General features: G+C 38.8%; 2 protein-coding genes across 6 annotated transcripts in view; one reads left to right on the top strand and one right to left on the bottom strand.

The window, feature by feature from the left end:
- The window catches only part of LOC133516187 (peripheral plasma membrane protein CASK), a 381,125-nt gene that overhangs the window by 112,990 nt on the left and 244,729 nt on the right, over positions 1-23,406 (bottom strand). The gene's annotated exons all lie outside the window — the stretch shown is intronic.
- LOC133515925 (uncharacterized) lies at positions 20,550-21,761 on the top strand. Its single transcript, XM_061848568.1, has 2 exons — positions 20,550-20,694; positions 20,767-21,761. Exon 2 carries the CDS (start codon positions 20,868-20,870, stop codon positions 21,759-21,761), a length of 894 nt encoding a protein of 297 aa, XP_061704552.1. The 5' UTR covers positions 20,550-20,694; positions 20,767-20,867.

The following is a 23,406-nucleotide window of genomic DNA, read 5'->3' as shown; positions in this document are numbered from 1 at the left end:
CTCCGTATATCAAATAAAGCGTGCGTGATCATTATGCGAATTCAAAGTTATCTATTCATAGTATATCGTATACGTGCACTCATTGATTTAACGTTTGCTAAAGTATATCGCCGACAATATTTATACATAACATAATTATATAACATATATACCTAAAATATAATTAATTACTTAGACACATTTTCATAGATAAACTCTGAAGAAGCTAGATAGAGAAGGTGAGTAAGGTTGCCAGAGCTCAACGAGGGTGGGAGGGGGTTAGGGTCGGCAACGCGCATGTAACTCCTCTGGAGTTGCAGGCGTACATAGGCTACGGATACTGCTTACCATCAGGCAGGCCGTATGCTTGTTTGCCACCGACGTAGTAAGATGCGAAATGCACTTGGTAATGAAGTACAAATTTGGTCTCTATCATTTAAGTACGGGAAAACTTTATAAGCTCAAAATGTAAGGACTTCATACATAAAAGATGCAGCAATAAAGTAACGGTAGGTACAGGGAAAATTTACTAGAACTGGAATCGAGCAATCGGAAAAGTTTTATTACTATTAAAACATTCGGTCGGTGGGACATGTGATCGGTTGGGACTGACAATATCGGCAATCGGAGGCAACTGGGGGTATTGGACGGGTGACAAGTGCTAAATTAGTTGTTTGGGACAAGGTTCGGTTCCAGAGTTCCGTTACGGAATAGTTTCAGGAAAAATGTTTCCTAATGTTTTGATACATTGTAGAGGATTTCTTCCCATTTTTCTATTCCTTTTTTTACATATAAATCCAATTAGGTACTGAAAATATAGAGGATTCGCTACATGATGAAATTTCGTTTCGGAAATAAGTATTTTTTTTTATACTACGTAGGTGGCAAACAAGCATACGGTCCGCCTGATGGTAAGCAGTCTCCGTAGCCTATGTACGCCTGCGACTCCAGAGGAGTTACATGCGCGTTGCGACGTGTGTGCATGCTTGCGTGAAAAACAATAAACATGATGTCGAATACTAAAGCCGTCAATAGAGCATTTTTAGGGTTCCGTAGCCAAATGGCAAAAAACGGAACCCTTATAGATTCGTCATATCCGTCTGTCTGTCCGATTATGTCACAGCCACTTTTTAAGTTTTATGAATAAGGGGATGAGATGTCAGAAATGTAGAAAGTTACTAGCGCCCTCTTCTGCACTGCTGGGGTATGCTTATGCTGGCGTTAGACAAATTTTCATCCAACGTTTGGCGAAACGAATTGAGAGTTTGATACTAGATGGCGCTCCAAGCTATATAGTAGCTTCCCTATAGCTCTCAACCTAACTTGTCGCTACTGAAGCTTCAAGAAAAATCGACAGATGGCGCTAGATAAAGAAAAAAATATTTCTGTATACTGTGTTTTTTTTTGTGTATTTAAAAAAATAAGATATTTATATCAGGTAAAAAGAAACAATAGCTATCGGATAAACCTATATGAATATGCTTTTGACAAACATTTCATTTGTGTTGTAGAAGCTTTTATCCCCGATGTACTTAAAATTACATTACTTCGTTAAACGATACAGTTTCTATCATTAACCTTCAATTTCCGTCGTATTATCAGATCAGCTAGATGATAGCATAATAATGCATCGGCACCAAATTTAGTTGTTAAGGTGTATTGGGTAACTTTGAAAGCACTGTGATTTTGAAAATGGATATTTACTACAAAACCAGAAGCACTTTATACTTTGGTAACACACACACCAAGGTTTCTAACTTAATGTTACTACAGTAAAAAGTGCTATTAAGTAGTTTAGTAGATATTTGCGATTTACAAAATTATCACGCTTTCGAACCTTTAGAAGTTACCGCAATGCACCTTTACTAAGGGCCTGTTTCACAATGTTCAAGTAAAGTCCTATATAAGCTACTTGCCACTTATCCAACGAATAAAGTCATCGTTGGCGTTTCACAATCTTCAAATAAGCTTAACTGGTAGATAAAGGGCTAAATTTTGTCTGACTGTTAGTGTATTTGTTAATTAGCTACCCAATACTTTATATAGACATTGTGAAACAGGTCCTAATACTTTTAAATTTATCTTTGACAGAAAAAAGTTGTAAAGTTAAATGTTATGATTTAACAAGGGGGTTTGTGTCTTGTCTACTGTGACTACTAATACCTACCTACCAGAGACTAAAATACACCCTCCTGCCATTTATAATTTATTTGCTAATACAAAAATACGCATGACTGATGGTGCGACCCAGCTAGACGATAAAAGAATGAGTGAAGCCAATCCCCTGCTTACAATGTATGTACGTAGATATAAACTTACAGTTACAAAAACTCAGCAAGTACCTCGCCAAGCGTTTAATTAAGGCAATAAAATTAGTTAATTCCAGCCGAAAAGAGGCTCATATAACTCTCCTTAAATTTAATTTGATGCCCTGCATAGCCGAGACTTTCATCGCAAGACTTTTAATTTGTTAATAACTTACAAGGCAAGGTATGAAATGGATGGGAGTAAGTAACAAGTATTAACAGCCGGCTTCAACAGATACCTAATATTGACGAGATAAGCAGAAATTGAGTTAAATGTGAAAACATTTATTATGAGTTCCTTGTAGAATCTATGACGCTGACTAACTACGAGTATTACGTAGCAGCTTAAAATGAAAATTCACCTAGCAACAACCCTTTACATGCATACCATCCCAACTAATACATAAATTCGAAAGAAACTCTGTCTGTCAGTTTGTCTGTTTACTTCTTCACGCTTAAACCGCTGAACGGTTTAAATGACATCATTTGGTATGGATATAGTTTGAAGTCCCGAAAAAAAAAGGATAGTTTTTATCAATCGTCATCATCAGAACCTAGTAATTACATAATTATGTATGTATCCATGTCAGAAATACTAGTTGTTATATACAACCAAAATTTGTCTCAAATCGTTACGAACCAACGCAAATGTTTTTCATTTATACGATAATTTTGTCAGATTTCTTAAATTACATAGGCGGTAAAAGAGCAGACGAATCACCTGATGGTAGAGCCTGTGCGGAAAGAGAAGAGTCGTGAAATGTATGGGATCCAATATTATTTCTTTTTAGTTTCCTATGTTTTTTTGTTTTTTAGTTTTTAATTTGACGGTAATTTCGAATGTGGTTGTTTTTTGGATAATTATTATTGACGTTTTATAATCATATGTTTGCATGCCAAATCATTGACGATCATAATGTAAATTCATATAGATTACCATAAGAATAAACTTATACTGTAATTTATCGTTATGAAAATAAATAAATCAAATCTTCTCTTTCCGCACAGACTATAAGCGATTAATGTCGCCCATGGACATCCCTCGCAACACCAGAGTACGTTAGTGTGCAATTTAGTTAAATTTACTCGTGATTCACAGGTAACAACGGTAGGTTGCGTTATATACAATTTGTGCTTGCTACAAGAATACTATATCATACAGGACCTATTTACCCATCGCATTTGCTGATGTAGTATGTTTGCTCAACATCTAAAAAATTGGCAGTGGCACGGTTTGCTTGACCTCTTTAAACATGGCTCACTGTGTGAACCTTTATTCTTAATTAAAACGCGGATACTCACGGTCTCTTAACGGTTCGTCGTAAACCGATATCAGCTTGTATATTACCTGCAAACGAAAAATATTATACTGGTGAATCATTAAATTTTATGTTTTCATAACCGTACAACACAAATATGGGATAGATTTATTTTTGACGACCGGTTTGGCCTAGTGGTAGTGACCCTGCCTACGAAGCTGATGGTCCCGGGTTCAAATCCTGGTAAGGGCATATTTTATTCGTGTGATGAGCATGGATATTTGTTCCTGAGTCATGGGTGTTTTCTATGTATTTAAGTATTTATAAATATTTATATATTATATATATCGTTGTCTAAGTACCCTCAACACAAGCCTTATTGAGCTTACTGTGGGACTTAGTCAATTTGTGTAATAATGTCCTATAATATTTATTTATTTATTTAGCATATTTTACTGATAACATTTCAATTATTATAGCTAGTATACGCCCACGGACGTGACGAGCATTTTTTTACAGAACCGCAAAACCACTCGAATATAGCCCAATACTGCAACAATTGTCCACAAGCACAATACCTTACGTAATTAAGTACCTATACCAATGTTTTTTTTTATCTGGGTTTTTACACCAACTTATGAAAACATCTTGCCTCAGAACTGAGTAATTTAAATAATAATGTCAAGGCGGGAACAGTGGCTCAGTCGCCCAAAATCGCTATACACTGTAGTACCACTATAGAAGCGTTAGAATAACCATTGTTCGTCCATTTGAATTTGTTCGATTACTGAATATTTCTGTTGTATTAGGAGGGAAGCAAATAGCCTTCCTAATTTCATTTATTCACTTAAGAGTCCTTATTCCTACAGACGAGCGTATTTTGTAAAATGCTTCCTTTTTCATTCAAGATTACGACGTAACTATTAGTATTTATTCAAAAACTGATAACGTACTTAAATAATCGTTTCCTAAACTAGGGGCTCCAACAGTTCAAATTTTCATTTTCTCTTTTAAACCTCTTTTTTAATGAGGTTTTTTGGGAGTCTTTTCCAAATTTTGCAGTGAGATGTGGCGTTTCGGTTCTCAATTTTGCTATAAACAAGAATCATTTGGTACATGAATGACTACAATTTGATTCAACATATCTCGTACGAGGGGCTGGAATGATTAACAATCGAAGATTCATTTGAAAAAACTGATAAAATACCTTCCGAGTTTTCTTAATTTTTTTGGCGAAAACAGGGTTTTATTATATTTTATTTCCGCAAATTGTACGCATATTTTGCTTTAAAAATAATATTATAGCAAACTGTAACTTTATGTTAACCTATAAAAAAAAAATCGTAACTATGGGACCTACATTGCCGTAAATTTATATTTTTTTAAAACACGTATAAATCACGCAGCAGCGACGCCCCGCTCGCAGTCCGCGCGGAGCGCGCTTAGAGGACGGACCTGTGCTCGATTGTCAGGCATTCGTTGCGATCGTAATCAGCTACGGAGTTCCGAGAAGTGCTATATACTGCGATTAGAAAATCTTAATAAAAGTTCATTTTTTACAGTATGCCTAACAGACTCGCTTATTGATGGATTTTCAGTGTTACTTTTTTTTTAATACTAAGTCGGTGGCAAACAAGCATACGGCCCGCATATGTACGCCTGCAACTCCAGAGGAGTTACATGCGCGTTGCCGACCCTAACCCCCTCCCGCCCCTCGTTGAGCTCTGGCAACCTTACTCACCGGCAGGAACACAACACTATGAGTAAGGTCTAGTGTTATTTGGCTGCGATTTTCTGAAAAACGCATTTTCACTTGAAATTACGTTAGGGTTTGCATTATTATTTTTGACCCGGATGAAGTCCAAGTTCTCATGATGGAGTCAGGAGTTGGTCACCAGAACTCCTAATCTACTAATTATAATCCCATCGTGTTTGGGCTCAAAAGATTTGCCCTGACGAACACCATCGATCTAGATGAGGTCCAGGGTCTCATGATGGAGTCAGGAGTTGGTCACTAGAACTCCTAATCTACTCATTATAATTCCATCGTGTTTGGGCTCAACAGAGTTGCCCTGATGAGCACCTTCAATCTAGATGAGGTCCAGGGTCTCATGATGGAGTCAGGAGCTGGTCACCAGAACTCCTAATCTACTCATCATAACTCCATCGTGTTTGGGTTCAATAGAGTTGCCCTGACGAGCACCATCAATCTAGATGAGGTCCAGGGTCTCATGATGGAGTCAGGAGCTGGTCACCAGAACTCCTAATCTACTCATCATAACTCCATCGTGTTTGGGCTCAATAGATTTGCCCTGATGAACACCATCGATCTAGATGAGGCCCAGGGTCTCATGATGGAGTCAGGAGTTGGTCACCAGAACTCCTAAACTACTCATCATAACCTCATCGTGTTCGGGCTCAATAGATTTGCCCTGACGAGCATCATCAATCTAGATAAAGTCCAGGGTCTCATGATGGAGTCAGGAGTTGGTCACTAGAACTCCTAATCTACTCATTATAATTCCAACGTGTTTGGGCTCAAAAGATTTGCCCTGATGAGCACCATCGATCTAGATGAGGTCCAGGGTCTCATGATGGAGTCAGGAGTTGGTCACCAGAACTCCTACTCTACTCATCATAACTCCATCGTGTTTGGGCTCAATAGAGTTGCCCTGACGAGCACCTTCAATCTAGATGAGGTCCAGGGTCTCATGATGGAGTCAGGAGCTGGTCACCAGAACTCCTAATCTACTCATCATAACTCCATCGTGTTTGAGTTCAATAGAGTTGCCCTGACGAGCACCATCAATCTAGATGAGGTTCAGGGTCTCATGATGGAGTCAGGAGCTGGTTACCAGAACTCCTAATCTACTCATCATAACTCCATCGTGTTTGGGCTCAATAGATTTGCCCTGATGAACACCATCGATCTAGATGAGGCCCAGGGTCTCATGATGGAGTCAGGAGTTGGTCACTAGAACTCCTAATCTACTCATTATAATTCCATCGTGTTTGGGCTCAACAGAGTTGCCCTGATGAGCACCTTCAATCTAGATGAGGTCCAGGGTCTCATGATGGAGTCAGGAGCTGGTCACCAGAACTCCTAATCTACTCATCATAACTCCATCGTGTTTGGGTTCAATAGAGTTGCCCTGACGAGCACCATCAATCTAGATGAGGTCCAGGGTCTCATGATGGAGTCAGGAGCTGGTCACCAGAACTCCTAATCTACTCATCATAACTCCATCGTGTTTGGGCTCAATAGATTTGCCCTGATGAACACCATCGATCTAGATGAGGTCCAGGGTCTCATGATGGAGTCAGGAGTTGGTCACCAGAACTCCTAAACTACTCATCATAACCTCATCGTGTTTGGGCTCAATAGATTTGCCCTGACGAGCATCATCAATCTAGATAAAGTCCAGGGTCTCATGATGGAGTCAGGAGTTGGTCACTAGAACTCCTAATCTACTCATTATAATTCCAACGTGTTTGGGCTCAAAAGATTTGCCCTGACGAGCACCATCGATCTAGATGAGGTCCAGGGTCTCATGATGGAGTCAGGAGTTGGTCACCAGAACTCCTAATCTACTCATCATAACTCCATCGTGTATGGGCTCAATAGAGTTGCCCTGACGAGCACCATCAATCTAGATCAGGTCCAGGGTCTCATGATGGACTCAGGAGTTGATCACCAGAACTCCTAGTCTATTCATCATAACTCCATCGTGTTTGGGCTCAAAAGATTTGCCCTGACGAGTACCATCGATCTAGATTAAGTTGAGGGTCTCATGATGGACTCAGTAGTTGGTCACCAGAACTCCTAATCTATTCATCATAATGGTAATTTGATGGTGCTTGTCGGAGTAAATCTATTGAGCCCAAACACGATGGAGTTATGATAAATAGATTACGAGTTCTGGTGACCAACTCCTGACTCCATCATGAGACCCTGGACTTCATCTAGATCGATGGTACTCGTCAGGGCAAATCTTTTGAGCCCAAACACGATGGAATTATAATGAGTAGATTAGGAGTTCTAGTGACCAACTCCTGACTCCATCATGAGACCCTGAACATCATCTAGATTGATGGTGCTCGTGAGGGCAAATCTATTGAGCCCAAACACGATGGAGTTATGATGAGTAGATTAGGAATTATGGTGACCAACTCCTGACTCCATCATGAGACCCTGGACTTCATCTAGATCGATGGTACTCGTCAGGGCAAATCTTTTGAGCCCAAAAACGATGGAATTATAATGAGTAGATTAAGAGTTCTAGTGACCAACTCCTGACTCCATCATGAGACCCTGAACATCATCTAGATTGATGGTGCTCATCAGGGTAAATCTATTGAGCCCAAACTCGATGGCGATGGAGTTATGATGAGTAGATTAGGAGTTCTGGGGAGTTCTGGTGACCAACTCCTGACTCCGTCATGAGACCCTGGACCTCATCTAGATCGATGGTGTTCGTCAGGGCATATCTTTTGAGCCCAAACACGATGGAATTATAATGAGTAGATTAGGAGTTCTGGTGACCAACTCCTGACTCCATCATGAGACCCTGGACTTCATCTAGATCGATGGTACTCGTCAGGGCAAATCTTTTGAGCCCAAACACGATGGAATTATAATGAGTAGATTAGGAGTTCTAGTGACCAACTCCTGACTCCATCATGAGACCCTGAACATCATCTAGATTGATGGTGCTCGTGAGGGCAAATCTATTGAGCCCAAACAAGATGGAGTTATGATGAGTAGATTAGGAATTATGGTGACCAACTCCTGACTCCATCATGAGACCCTGGACTTCATCTAGATCGATGGTACTCGTCAGGGCAAATCTTTTGAGCCCAAACACGATGGAATTATAATGAGTAGATTAGGAGTTCTAGTGACCAACTCCTGACTCCATCATGAGACCCTGAACATCATCTAGATTGATGGTGCTCGTGAGGGCAAATCTATTGAGCCCAAACACGATGGAGTTATGATGAGTAGATTAGGAATTATGGTGACCAACTCCTGACTCCATCATGAGACCCTGGACTTCATCTAGATCGATGGTGCTCGTGAGGGCAAATCTATTGAGCCCAAACACGATGGAGTTATGATGAGTAGATTAGGAATTATGGTGACCAACTCCTGACTCCATCATGAGACCCTGGACTTCATCTAGATCGATGGTACTCGTCAGGGCAAATCTTTTGAGCCCAAATACGATGGAATTATAATGAGTAGATTAGGAGTTCTGGTGACCAACTCCCGACTCCATTATGAGACCCTGGACTTCATTTAGATCGATGGTACTCGTCAGGGCAAATCTATTGAGCTCGAATACGATGGAATTATAATGAGTAGATTAGGAGTTCTAGTGACCTACTCCTGACTCCATCATGAGACCCTGGACTTCATCTAGATTGATGGTGCTCATCAGGGTAAATCTATTGAGCCCAAACTCGATGGCGATGGAGTTATGATGAGTAGATTAGGAGTTCTGGGGAGTTCTGGTGACCAACTCCTGACTCCGTCATGAGACCCTGGACCTCATCTAGATCGATGGTGTTCGTCAGGGCATATCTTTTGAGCCCAAGCACGATGGAATTATAATGAGTAGATTAGGAGTTCTGGTGACCAACTCCTGACTCCATCATAAGAACCTGGATGGACTTCATTCGGGTCAAAAATAATAATACAAACCCTAACGTGATTTCAAATAACACTGAAACTCTATAGCACTAATGTGCGCAAACGATTGGCATCTTGACTACGCAGCATGGGTGCGTAGCCACCATGCCAATCGATACGACAACGAAACACTATCTGTCTCTCTCTCGTACTAATATGCACAAACGATTGGCATCTTGGCTGGGCAGCATGGGTGCGTAGCCAACATGCCAAACGTTTACGATACGACAAGGAAACACTATCTGTCACTCTATCGCACTAATATGCGCAATCGATTGGCTTCTTGGCTAGGTATCATGGGTGCGTAGCTAACATGCCAATCGTTTACGATACGACAACGAAACACTACTCTCTCTCTATCGCACTAATATACGCAAACGATTGGTATTTTGGCTAGGCACTAAGCAAGTGTGTGGCCAACATGCCAATCGTTTACGATACGACAACGAAACACTATCTGTCTCTCTATCGCACTAATATACTTTATTTATACCTGCAGTCATTTAGTAACTTCTTCATTTTCCATTGGTGTGAAAGAGACAGAATAAAGAGCAAGGGTTATAGTACACTCTGTAGTCTGTACACTTAGTAGTAGTGTACATTAAAAAAAAAACTACTGTGCATATACAATAAAATAAAGAGTGCCCATATGATATCATATGACACTAAAATTAATGTTGCTTGAAATTATATTGAAAACTATCAAGATTATTCTAGTCTGCATTGATACGCGCGTCGCGTTGCCGGCGCTCGCGTACCGAGCGCCAACGCCATCTATCGAGCGTTATTTCGTGAAATCGGAGAACGCTCCAAGGATTAAGGGCTCTTAAATACAATGTAAGTTTACAGTATGTCATAACACCAAAGCACTTACACGCTAAATTATTAATTATACACAAACAGAAAACATGTCAGAAAGAAAAATAGTTACATAAGAAATTACAATTTATAGATCACAAAAAAAAAAAATAATAAAACAAATCATGATTCATTCAAGTTATTAAGGAACTGTTTGGCAATACGACATAATTGGGCAAATTTTCCGGCAAACATGTCAGCCGCCTCGTGCTGAGTGAGCATTAAGTAAGTGCAGTAAAGATATTGCGCGCGCGGTAAGAGCGTGTCGAGCGTAGCACGTGAGAGTGGACACGCGCTGCAACAGGCTCGGTCGGCGGCGCGGCGCCACCTCCACGCAGTTTATATCCTGGGGGACCCTCACCGGAACCACCAATCCGATCCTCTGTAGCACAGGTGGGCAGTCCACTCTGTGGCGTACGACAGAAAGATAGTGGACTAACAACAACAACTTCCTCCTCATCCGAAGCGTGTCTAGCCCAACCATCCCGGAGACAAACAATGAAGGGTACAGGTATGGATAATACCCGTAGGCTTTGCGATACAACCAGCAGCGGGCGAATTGACGCTATACTCTTTCCGCCATCAAGAAGTATTTAGCCTCGTAGGGATCCCAAATAACAGCCCCATATTCCAAAATACTACGGACATAGGCATTGTATAGAACCACAGCGACTCCGCCATGGAACTCATGTTGGAATTAGGTTTATTGCCATTTCTTATTGTTTATTTTAGGCCATTATACCCAGCTCTTTTTTTCAGTCACTGTTCTCTCCTTGACCCTACACATAAACGAAGATATTCGAGTTAGTTTTTGACCATAATTAGGAGGTTTTGAACTATAGTTGGGTGAGTTTACAAAAATATATTTTCCGAGTTATTGAGGTAAAACGTTAAAACCCACGCGATGGCCATAACTTCCGATCCATCGCAAGTTTCGCGGGGCGCGCCATATCTTTTATTCCTTCTAATTCCTAGCACCCTTAAATAAAAATACACCACAGGCCATACTTTTGGTCAGGTGTGCACCTATGTGCATATTTTAACCTAAGTGAAATAAATTTGTTTTTCGTATTAGCCCTACAAGCCTAAATAGTTATTAAGCAATTACCGCTATCTTTCACGTTGACATTCATCCTTATTAGATACAAACCATAAATGAACTAAGAGAGGCATGGCTAGTTTTATGTCTGAAGACACCTTAGAGTTTAGTAAACGCAAACACACGTGACAGGTTTATATTCTGTTACTTATAAGTATAAGAAATACCTAGAAGTCAAAAGACCTTTCACAATATTGGACAACATTTCACCCCAAAACTGTCAATATAGGTTACCTTGTTATTTTATCTCCATATGGCGACATTATCAGTTTATTTTCAGATGTTAGAACGGCCCTTGCACAGGACCGGAAGTTCGCTTTCCGTCCTCTTTTCAGTCGGTGTGAACCCGAGGACAAGAAATAAATGATTTCTAGTCTTTTTTTTGTGTGAACTTTGTCATCCCGGAGGGTAAGTGGAAATAATAGGGTTTTGAGGCATGAAAAAAGTCAGAAGATTACTTTTTTAGCCAGCATCAGCTAATGATGGCGGAACTTTTTAATATTTAACAAATTTAGCACATATCAGTGAAAGAATAAGGATTAAAGTCAAATGGCGTTCTAAAACTTTAATCATGTCTCTAAAGATGTCAGTAAATTTACTGTGGCTACAACGTTTTCTTTAACAATCCACCACTATTTGAAATACAGTTGGTATTTCAAATTCTCTTTGCCTATATGTATGTAACCGTAATTCCAGCATTCACACCTGCCGCGTTGGCTTCTCGCTCGTACTAGTTGTACCAGTTTTGGCCTTGTATTTTGCGGAATTACGTCTTTTATTTAACCTGTCATCTACATATGGAAATATCTTAATTTTTGTAGTATACTTTTTATTTACGAGGGTTGCTCCGAAAGTTGTTAGCTTTTCCGGCTCTACTCAGGCGATTATAATATGATCTATACCATTGTGAGGGATATATCAATGCGAATCGTGGCCATGAATATATTCAAAGTAGCGCGAATATATAGAAGTTAAGTTTCAGAGCAAGCAGAGATCGTAACGTCAAATTGCCGTTAAGATCATACCGATAGCCTATCAAGCTATAAAAAGATGCTCAAGAGAGAGCAGTCACTCATCCCCTCTTGCTTCTTAAAACTTGATAAAGGACAGACGAAAATTTTGATGAGTAGTTGCAACACCAAAAAGACAACAACGTAAGCCTCTACTTTATATTATTCGTGTGTGCGTAGATGCGTGTGCGCGTGTGTGTGTGCATGTATGTGTGTGTTGTTTGTGTTTAGAGTATACATGTTTATATATAAATGAAACATAGATATAAGTAGAATAAAATGGTTAACATTATGTACAGATCATCGTGCGCCCTCACTACACCAAGCTCACTTATTATTACTCTATGCTATACCCAAGCTAGTTTTAGATAAATAATACCTACTGTTTATTGCAGATAGCTCAGCACAATAGCCTTCATCATTTGTTCTCATCGTGCTCGAAGCCGCCACCGAACATAATACGCAGTACGACAATAGGCTTGTAATACGTGAAGTGCTTCTGTCCATTCGACATTGCGCTGTTCAAGAGTTTGAATGCCGTACTGTTTTAATTGTCTGGATAAAATAACTATATTTTACAGACTGTACTTAGCTATGGAAGAGCGGTGCCTCCTACCACAGGTTATTTTGTAAATAACTTACAAGGAGACACCAGCCATTGTAATATTTGTCATGGTTTTTGAAAGAAATAAACAATTTTGTTTTTTTTTATCAAGACTAATCATTATTTATTTTACCACATCAGTCGCAGATACCACTACCAATGAAGCATTCTAAAATGCATTTCCCATGCTTAGCTTAGTCTTCGTACTAAAAATTCCAGCATAGCGACATTAGCACCTAGCGCAATAATGGTTTTCCGCCAGAAAAGTAAACTGAAAAATATCGCGTTAAAATAAAGCGGAAACCTCTCGACACCGGTTTTCACAAAAGAAAAGAGATAAATGAGTGTTTTATCTTGAGCCATCTTATTCGCTATTCCACTAGAAATAAGGCCCCTCGGACATTCTATGCTAAACAAAGCCGGTTTCGACAAGATGATGGATGACACCGCAATGTATCGAACGTGTACTATTTAGCAAAGAGGAAATGTTAACACGAACCAAACAAAACAAAATGGTCAAATTTTGGACATTTGATTTATGGTCGTCATAGACATCGTAGTCGTTATGGTCATCATGGGCCCATATATAAGCTCATGTGCTGAGTACGCATGTTACCTAAGCACCAAGCTATGATGGGTTGATATAAGGTTATTGTTTGATTACGAGTATAGTCATATGCCTTACGACAAACTGCCGAAGATATAGTTCAGAACTGGTAACCGCTACCAATTTGAAGGATGTTGTGGGCGTATACTTGAATTATTGGATACATACTAGTTATGTATTCTGTAGAATTAGTTAAGACGAAAGTGGAGGACCCGCACGAAATCACCTTTTCATACAAACGTAGTACTCATTTTCCTCTCTGGATATTAACATAAATAAAAATATTTTGACACGATTTGTGGTATATCAATCATAACTATGCCCTACGTTTGATATTTCGAATTTTTAATTATTATAAGAGTTAGGAGTATCTAAAAGTTTGTATAAAAAATGTTTTTCGCTCCCAATTTTTACAATAATGAAAAAGTTGCATTTTTAATATACATCAAATTATGTAAAAGTGTTTTCCATAATGTCAATATCCAGAGAGGAAAATGGGGACTCCGTTTTCTCGAAATATTTATTCCATACAATTTTATGTTGACGCTTGAAGAGCCTTTACACCTCCAAATCATAATAGTATTAGTTTTTTTTACTCTGACATTGGGGACCTTTTGCATCTCCAAATTTAATTTTTCAGTAACCATGGATGGAAACTGTACATCTCTGTTATGTTATTTTAAGATTATTATAATGTAGTATTAACCCATGTATTGACTGTTGTATTGAATTGACTTGTGAAAGAGCCCTTGAGGCCTACTTACAGAATACATTTTTGAATTATGTGTATGAAGTCACATAACATCTTAATTTCTTTTTAAAGAGCTCTTTTGAATAGAATAGAATATTTTTTATTCGTAAATACAAACAAGACACATTATATTACATAATATAACAAAAACAAAGAAAGTATAAAGTGCCAAGAAATGGCCTCATCTCAGCATGTTCCTGGTGGCTTCCAGCGCTGATCTTCCGATGAGACCATCAAATGAGAAAAATCACGAAAGGTAACAGACAAGAAGGAAAAAGACATAAAATAATATAGAGTGAACACACATTGAAAAATAGATAAAATAGATTTTGCAAAGCAGACAATATCCTTGGAAGGGCATAACCCATAATGACATTCCTGCGTTTGGTAATGACATTCCAGAATCACTCTGCACACACTTGTCGATATTCTACACAATTACTCCCGGACCTTATGGACCCGGGTATGTCCTTAAAGTACGTGCACAAGAGAGGTGTGGGCACTGTGAATCAATCTCATCTCGCTTAGTGTGGTAGGGCACAGCACAGCGGATGTCATTTCAGATCTAGAGCAAAGCCCAACTGTAACCTATGCCGGTATTAGGGAATGCTAACCGGTTAACCGGTTAACCGGTTACCCGGTAATTTGACCAATATTACAGTCGGTAAAATACCGGTAATTTCCAGCCGTAACCGGGAATTTACCGAACGTTGTATAGGCAAATAAAATGTAACAACCTGTTGAATTAGCCCATCTATGTCTTCGTACTTACAAAAAAAAAACAATTACTACGGTTTACGATTACGAAGAGACACTTAAAATACTTACTTTTCTACATCTTATGATCTCGTCGGAGTAGGAACTAAGAAGCAATGTTTTGTGACAAATGAGTGGTCGCTAATCCCTCGCCCTTTCCCTTCTCGTCACCCCTACCCGATCCGCCTTACTATGTTCAGTGTCCTTTGTTTTAGTCTGTAGTGTCAGACAAGTGTGGAATGCGAAAGAACATTTTCTACCGCTGGTTACTTGTGTTCAAGATATCGTTCACGAATGTCTAAGCAACGTTCTATATTTTATATATAATTAACAGAATGATCTGATGATGACATGTTCCTGATTCCAACTCCTATTTTAAGAGCCCGGTAACGATTTTAGAGCAAAAACTTTAAATTGAAAGATTTAGTCGTTGGAATTGTACACCTTTTGTTACGTAATATCTAAATAACAAGTAATGGTTTCTATTAGCACGTTTTTTCATCTTGCCTTTTAATAATAAGGTCGCAAGCGTGCGTCCCCGGTATTAGGTGACGAGAAGGGATAGTTTTTGAAAATTCATATAAATGATGGTAGTAAATTATACAAAATGATGTATAAGAACAGTTTCAGCAAATGTTGTAGATTGTTTAAGTATCAAAATTACGTTGAAATTAAGTCAATTTTCAGAGAAATTGTCACTTGTTTTGAAGAAATTTCTGGAGAAAATTGATTTCGTCTAACTTTCATTTACACTACTTCAAATTTATAGTAACAAAAATGTAGTTTATTAAAGTTGAAGTACAGGATATGTGTAATACAAAATTACCATTTTTAGCAGTCCAAACTTAACGAAATTTACAAATAAGATCGACAAAATCACTGCTTTTCGCGCGTTTACCTAAACGTCCATTAAAAAAAAATCATTACTAATTAAGTGAGTCTGTTTTAAAAAAATATATATTATAATGAAAGATAACAAGACGTGCTAATAGAAACCAGTACTTGTTATTTTTAATAGTTAACAAAAGGTGTACAATTTCATGCGCTTAATCTATCAATTTGACATTTTTGCGACTAAAATCGATAACGGCCTCTTAAAGTGCAATTTTAAAGTAACTAGTGTTAAAATGATATGAAACTAATCTTGCTGTTAAATTTTTTTTTCTTATATTTACTAGATTTTAATGAATGTTGATTATGGTTTTAGTTCCTTTAATAACAATATTATATTGATAGATGTGTAAATGCAAACGTGTATGACATTTAAATGACGACTGTCACTTTTTTGTTACCCTTTGCATACTGCGATTTTTAAAGAATTAAAAAAGTTTAATGTTGCTTATTTAATGTACAAGTTCATTTCGCTTTGAAATGATACATGTTTGATTTTTTATTTAATATGATTAGTAAATATATCTTGTTTAATGTTTATAGTTTATTTTCATTATTTTGTTTTGTCGATGATCCTATAACGTGCTGTTGATTACTTTTAAAGGTTACTGACGAAAATAAGGACACAATCAATAATAATGCAAAATCAATGTTTTTTATTTCATAAACGTATAACCGGTAATTTACCGGTTAACCGGTTAGTGGGACCTCGCGTCGGTAAATTACCGGTAATGAAAAACGCCCGGTTATTGCATTCCCTAGCCGGTATGCTTGTTTGCCATCGACGTAGTACCTATATAAAAAAACTAGACACCGTACTAACCGTCTACGAGTAAGCCTAGTTGCGTACTATTGTAGAGCAGGTATGCCTCCAAGAATTAGTTATTTTAGGGTTTGGACCCTCAGTCTTAAATAATAGGTCCTAACACTCCTAAACTCACCGTGACCATGTACACTATATACAGTTTTTTTTTATAAAAGAGAAGTGACATCAGCTATGATCACTTATCTGCCAAACTGCATAGCAGTTTGTTGGCAGAAAACTTATTCTACCCTCCAAAATTGTTAAGTAAGTTATTGCTTACTTGATTTATAGCTATATTTATAGTGCGAGTGCGATTTCTTACAAACAATTGTAATAGCTTTAGATAGGCAGACTAGATAAACATTAAGCTAACAATAAACATTAGTAGCAATAACAGACTAACTAACTAGGTTTGTTTACCTATTTAGTTAGTATGTTACTGCATTGTCATGGGAACAGTAGGTATAGATGCTCGATTTCATTTTAACCAGACACTGGGAAACAACAAACACACGGAGTGAAGCTAAATAAAGTGTGTGGGATAATTAAGTTATCAGGGTGCAGCATCCCACTGCCCCCGAGTGTATTAATATTAGCGTTATACTACCTATACATAATTATACATTTTACGGTAACACGTGCAAGGTATTAATTTCCTTTTACATAAATACATAAAGCAATCGGTTGGCCTTTTAATCATGTGACCCGTTCCAGTCCAAGCATTAATGCTTTTTTTAATCGTTTTTTATACACAACCTTTGATACGTTTTGACAGGATCTTAACTGCTCTGGTAATTTGTTTGACGCCATATGAATGAAAAGCCGGTAATTGTAACACATCTAGGTAGTTTACAAGAATGGCATTCTAACATTTAAAAAAATCTTTATCAATAATCTGGAAATTAACTTCATTTAAAGTAATGGATATCATTTTAACTCATCTGGAGTCGCAGGCGAATATAGGCTGCGGAGACTGCTTACCATCAGGCGGACCGTATGCTCGTTTGCCACCGATGTAGTATAAAAAAAATGTCTAAAAACCCAGAGTCACAATTCACAAGGATCAATTATTCATTTACAGTGAACATAAAATTTTGCATATAGATAAGTAAATATTCACAATACCATAAACTGGTCAATTCGTTTTCCTATTAGTAAAAATAAAATATTCTAAGTAAAGCACGTTTAATTACTAATTGTGTATGATGTCATGGAGATAGCGAAAGGCAACATATACCCAAGAAGGAACGTATTTTTTTTACTTTTACTTACGTTTATCTTCACTGCCTTCTGTTAAAAGGCAAAGTCAAAAAGGAAGCCGTAATGCAGTTATAAGAGCACAGGAAACGGCTCGTGCCAACAGCAAAACGTTCCTTGATAAATGACCGAGAAATAAAATAAGAAGGACGACGTGAAGCCAACAACAGAAGGTTGTCGTTGACAAAATACACAAGCTGACAATCCGCAGGCGGGTTTCACGGTTAGGTACTACTAGCCAAGCGCGGTTTTTTTGGTTAGGTTTTAGGTTAGTGAATATATTTTTAAATGCTATTGTTATGATTTTTAAATAATAGTTTCATATTTTACAATCATTTTGTCACAGTTATTAATGGCCGCTTAAATATCAAAACTGTCAGCCCGGTTCTAAGTAGCCAATCACAGGCGAGTATTTAAACGGCAATCCGACTCGTTTCCGGTCCGGTTCTAGGCGCCATATTGGTTGCTAAAGGCAGCCATTATGGTGACAGTGCTTGTTGAGTGCGGACGTATTGCTAGTTGTGGAATACTTTGAATGTAGCCATATTTAATAAAATCAATTACAACTAGATTGACTTTGAATTACGAAATCTCAGAAGCGGGATCGGACAAGTAAGCAAGGTACGTTATTTTGAAATGAGATTTTTTATTTATTTTTGTTGATGATTGTAAAAATAAAATCGCTGCAATTTTTAAACAAATAGATAGGTAGTGACGATAATATAATTAAACCCTAATAGGTCAAGTTTTTCTATAACAATTTATTCCGATACTAGCTAGCATGTGAAAATGGGTGCATTATCTTTTGAAGATTAGTTGATTGGTTGATTAGTAGCTAGTGTTGCTATTAGAAGGCAATGTGTGCCTATAGTAAAACAAAGAATAGTTAGCTAATACGCGACCATGTGTGTTGCTGCTAGAGGTTCATGTATGCCTGTAGTAAAACAAAGAATAGCTAGTACGCGACCATGTGTGTTGCTGCTAGAGGGCCATGTGTGCCTGTAGTAAAACAAAGAATAGCTAGTACGCGACCATGTGTGTTGCTGCTAGAGGGCCATTTGTGCCTGTAGTAAAACAAAGAATAGCTAGTACGCGACCATGTGTGTTGTTGCTAGAGGGCCATGTGTGCCTGTAGTATAACAAGGAATAGGTAGCTAGTACGCGGCCATGTGTGTTGCTGCTAGAGGGCCAAGTGTGCCTGTAGTATAACAATGAATAGGTAGCTAGTACGCGGCCATGTGTGTTGCTGCTAGAGGGCCAAGTTTGCCTGAAGTACAACAAGGAATAGGAAGCGAGTACACGGCCATGTGTGTTGCTGCTAGAGGGCCAAGTGTGCCTGTAGTATAACAAGGAATAGTTAGCTAGTACGCGACCATATGTGTTGCTGCTAGAGGACCAAGTGTGCCTGTATTATAACAAGGAATAGTTGGCTAGTACGCGGCCATGTGTGTTGCTGCTAGAGGACCAAGTGTGCCTGTATTATAACAAGGAATAGTTGGCTAGTACGCGGCCATGTGTGTTGCTGCTAGAGGACCAAGTGTGCCTGTATTATAACAAGGAATAGTTGGCTAGTACGCGGCCATGTGTGTTGCTGCTAGAGGGCCATGTGTGCCTGTAGTATAACAAGGAATAGGTAGCTAGTACACAACCATGTGTGTTGCTGCTAGAGGACCAAGTGTGCCTGTATTATAACAAGGAATAGTTGGCTAGTACGCGGCCATGTGTGTTGCTGCTAGAGGGCTATGTGTGCCTATAGTATAACAAGGAATAGGTAGCTAGTACACAACCATTTGTGTTGTTACTAGTAGGCTATGTGTGCCTGTAGTAAAACAATGAATTAGTAGCTAGTATACAATGAATAGTTACTAGAGGGCTATGTGTCCCAGTAGTACAACGATGAAGAGGTAAGATGTGAATGTGACCATGTGTGCCTATGGTCGATTATTCGGATAACCAGCTAAGAGGCGACCACGTGTGTTGCTAGAGGTTATTATGTGACTATGGAAGCTCGCTCGAATAGGTAGCGAGTAGTAGATGGCAATGTGTGTAGTTGTAGTTACTCGTGAGCCCGGTGGGCAAGAGTTAGATCTAGATAGTGACATGGAGTTTGAGTTGGAGTTCGAGTAGGAGTTCGAGTAGGAGTTCGAGTAGGAGTTCGAGTAGGAGTTCGAGTAGGAGTTCGAGTTGGAGTTCGAGTTAGTCTATGAGTTGGTGTACGAGTTGGTATTCGAGTTGGTGTTCGAGTTCGAGTTGGAGTTAGAGTTGGAGTTGGAGTTCGAGTTGGAGTTCGAGTTGGAGTTCGAGTTGGCGTTCGAGTTGGAGTAAGAGTTGGAGTTCGAGTTGGAGTTCGAGTTGGAGTTCGAGTTGGAGTACGAGTTGGAGTACGAGTTGGAGTTCGAGTTGGAGTTCGAGTTGGAGTTTGAGTTGGAGTTGGAGTTTGAGTTGGAGTTCGAGTTGGAGTTCGAGATGGAGTTCAAGTTGTTGTTCGAGTTCGAGTTGGAGTTCGAGTTGGAGTTTGAGTTGGCGTTCGAGTTGGAGTTCGAGTTGGAGTTGGAGTTCGAGTTGGCGTTCGAGTTGGAGTTCGAGTTGGATTTCGAGTTGGAGTACGAGTTGGAGTTCGAGTTGGTATTCGAGTTGGTGTTCGAGATCAAGTTGGAGTTCAAGTTGGAGTTCGAGTTGGAGTTCGAGTTGGAGTTCGAGTTGGGGTTCGAGTTGGAGATCGAGTTGGTGTACGAGTTGGTGTTTGAGGTGAAGCTTGAGTTGTTGTTCGAGGTGAAGCTTAAGTTGATGTGCTAGGTGAAGCCTGAGTTGATGTTCGAGGTGAAGCTTGAGTTGATGTTCGAGGTGAAGCTTGAGTTGATGTTTGAAGTAAAGCTTGAGTTGATTTTCAAGGTGAAGATTGAGTTCAAGTTAGTTTTGAACCCAGGTACAAACTTGAATTTTGAAAACAGGCTGCAAAAACGTGACTAATTTTTAATTTTTGCCCTGAGGATATGGCGTCCGATTCCGAAGATACGTTGGATGGTTCACGACGCGAGCACATTCAAGTTAGACGCAAGAGGAGAAGACTAGAGGTGCTGCCGCCATGCCAACGACCAAGAAAGAAGACCCGCAGGAATGTTCCAGCGGCAACTTGGTCTGTCGAGTGTGTTGCCCCAATTGATACTGCCACGCCGGTATTTGAACGGCCTTCTGAGGTACTAGAAGGACAGCCAGTTCCACCGGTTGAGGCAATCCCACCACAAGGAGTCACGTTCAACGAGGTACTACAGCTTATTAGTTCTTTGCAAGGAGGGAACAAAGACAAGGCACATCACTTAAATAACAGTCAATTAAATAATGTGGTACCAGAATTTGATCCCTCCAGCAAAGCGCAAAGCATAGATAGCTGGATTCATAAAGTTAATGAATGTGTTAAAATATATGATTGGAACGAGAAGCAGGCCATACATTTTGCACTTCAAAAACTTACGGGACTTGCAAAAAAATGGTTCGAGTCTTTACCATCCGTTGTATATAGCTGGGACGAATGGCAAACGAAACTTAAAAAGGCTTTCCCCAACGAACAAAATTATGGTCGGCTTCTCGAAGAAATGCTAGCTCGAACCACGCGTGCTGGTGAGCATTATCGTGAGTATTTCTATGATAAGCTAACTTTACTATACAGGTGCGAGATCAGAGAAAAGAAGGCTGTACAATGTATAGTACATGGCATATTAGATAAGTCCGTTAGGAACGGTGCCCAAACTTTAAATTGTGAGGAACCGGAAGATTTGTTAGATTACCTCAACTCGCAACGACCCCCTGACGTGTCTTTTATTCGAAAGCATAATGAAGTCGGGCCTAAGCAGAACTCTTCTGCGAGTCCTTCAGACGAAACCCTGTGACTTGACGTGAATGACTTGCTTTAATTGTCGCGAGAAAGGGCATTCTTTTATTAACTGTCCTCAACCTATAGTAAAATGTCAAAAATGCCACCGGGTAGGTCACGACTCTGCATCTTGCAAACTCAATCCTTTACACCTTAGGAATGATAGCAAAAGTAGCAAGACAACAGTTGCCGAAGAGCGTAAAGTTCTTTAGTTTTTCTTAGACGCTGGAAGCGACTGACTCAATACGTGGTTCCGAAGGCGAAAACTTAATTTTGTAAAATGTTATGCAAAACTACCTGCAATAACATTGGAGGGAGATGAGTTGTTGCAGGTGCCCTTACTGATTGGCCAGAATTTTAGAGTTACCTTTCCGTTACGTTTTGAAGGACAACCGCTAGTTGATTTTTGGGGATGTCATGTACAGGGCTTATAAATTATTTCAACAAATTGAAGAACTTTGTGGAGTCATGTAGGAGTTGAACAAAAACAACTATTATAAATTGCCTGCTTTCTCTGATCGAAGACCAATAATCAAACTCAGTTTAATTTATATCAGATTACTAATTAACTGGTATATTTGCTCAATGGCAGAGTGTTATGATTTTATTCGTAGTCATTTCTGAAATATAATGAAATTTTTACATAATAATGCCAGCTTTAATTTGTCACAAGATTAGTATAAAGGTACTTACAATTAGCTCGGTGTCATAAAAACCGTATTGACAATGTGCAACAGATTAAAATTAGAGTTAAATGTGTGAGTGTGAATTAGAATGTAAGGATTTCAATTAAGTTTATATTAGACTGCAATGTCACTATTTTTATGTAAGGTCAATAAAATGATACCTATTTGTAATCAAACCTTAATAATTAGTTTTTAATGAAACTTCTACAATCGAAATGACTGATAAATTAAAAGTGTAATAATTAAATAAGTGCTTAATTTATTTCTATTAAGTTTTAGCATTTATAAGTTAATTTAATCTAGAATGTGTAAAGAGCGTACACCGGGACGGTGTACGAGTCGGATGGCCGAGTGTTATGATTTTTAAATAATAGTTTCATATTTTACAATCATTTTGTCACAGTTATTAATGGCCGCTTAAATATCAAAACTGTCAGCCCGGTTCTAAGTAGCCAATCACAGGCGAGTATTTAAACGGCAATCCGACTCGTTTCCGGTCCGGTTCTAGGCGCCATATTGGTTGCTAAAGGCAGCCATTATGGTGACAGTGCTTGTTGAGTGCGGACGTATTGCTAGTTGTGGAATACTTTGAATGTAGCCATATTTAATAAAATCAATTACAACTAGATTGACTTTGAATTACGAAACTATTAAGTTTGGGAACTCAAAATATTCACTTTGCTACTCAAATAAATGCACCGTGCCGTACGCGATGCAAAAGAGTCTAGAGCAATATGGGCATTTTTAATTATTTTAAACATACATGTAGTAGGTTAATTCATACATGAGAGACCCCAGAAGGCGACGATAAAACGAACGAAGCTGTCACGAATACTATTCAAAACAAGCCTAGAAATATGGAAACGTAAGACGTAGTTTTTGTTCTTTCCTGCCAAACCATAAATAACCCTACAATTTGTTCGTCTTCGTTGAAGGCACAACAACTGACTGCGGGAAAGTGCTTGCGGAGATTGA

Source organism: Cydia pomonella, chromosome 3, assembly GCF_033807575.1.
Source record: "Cydia pomonella isolate Wapato2018A chromosome 3, ilCydPomo1, whole genome shotgun sequence".
Lineage (NCBI taxonomy): Eukaryota > Metazoa > Arthropoda > Insecta > Lepidoptera > Tortricidae > Cydia > Cydia pomonella.
The sequence above is the reverse complement of the archived record's forward strand: the minus strand, read 5'-3'. Positions and strand labels throughout refer to the sequence as shown.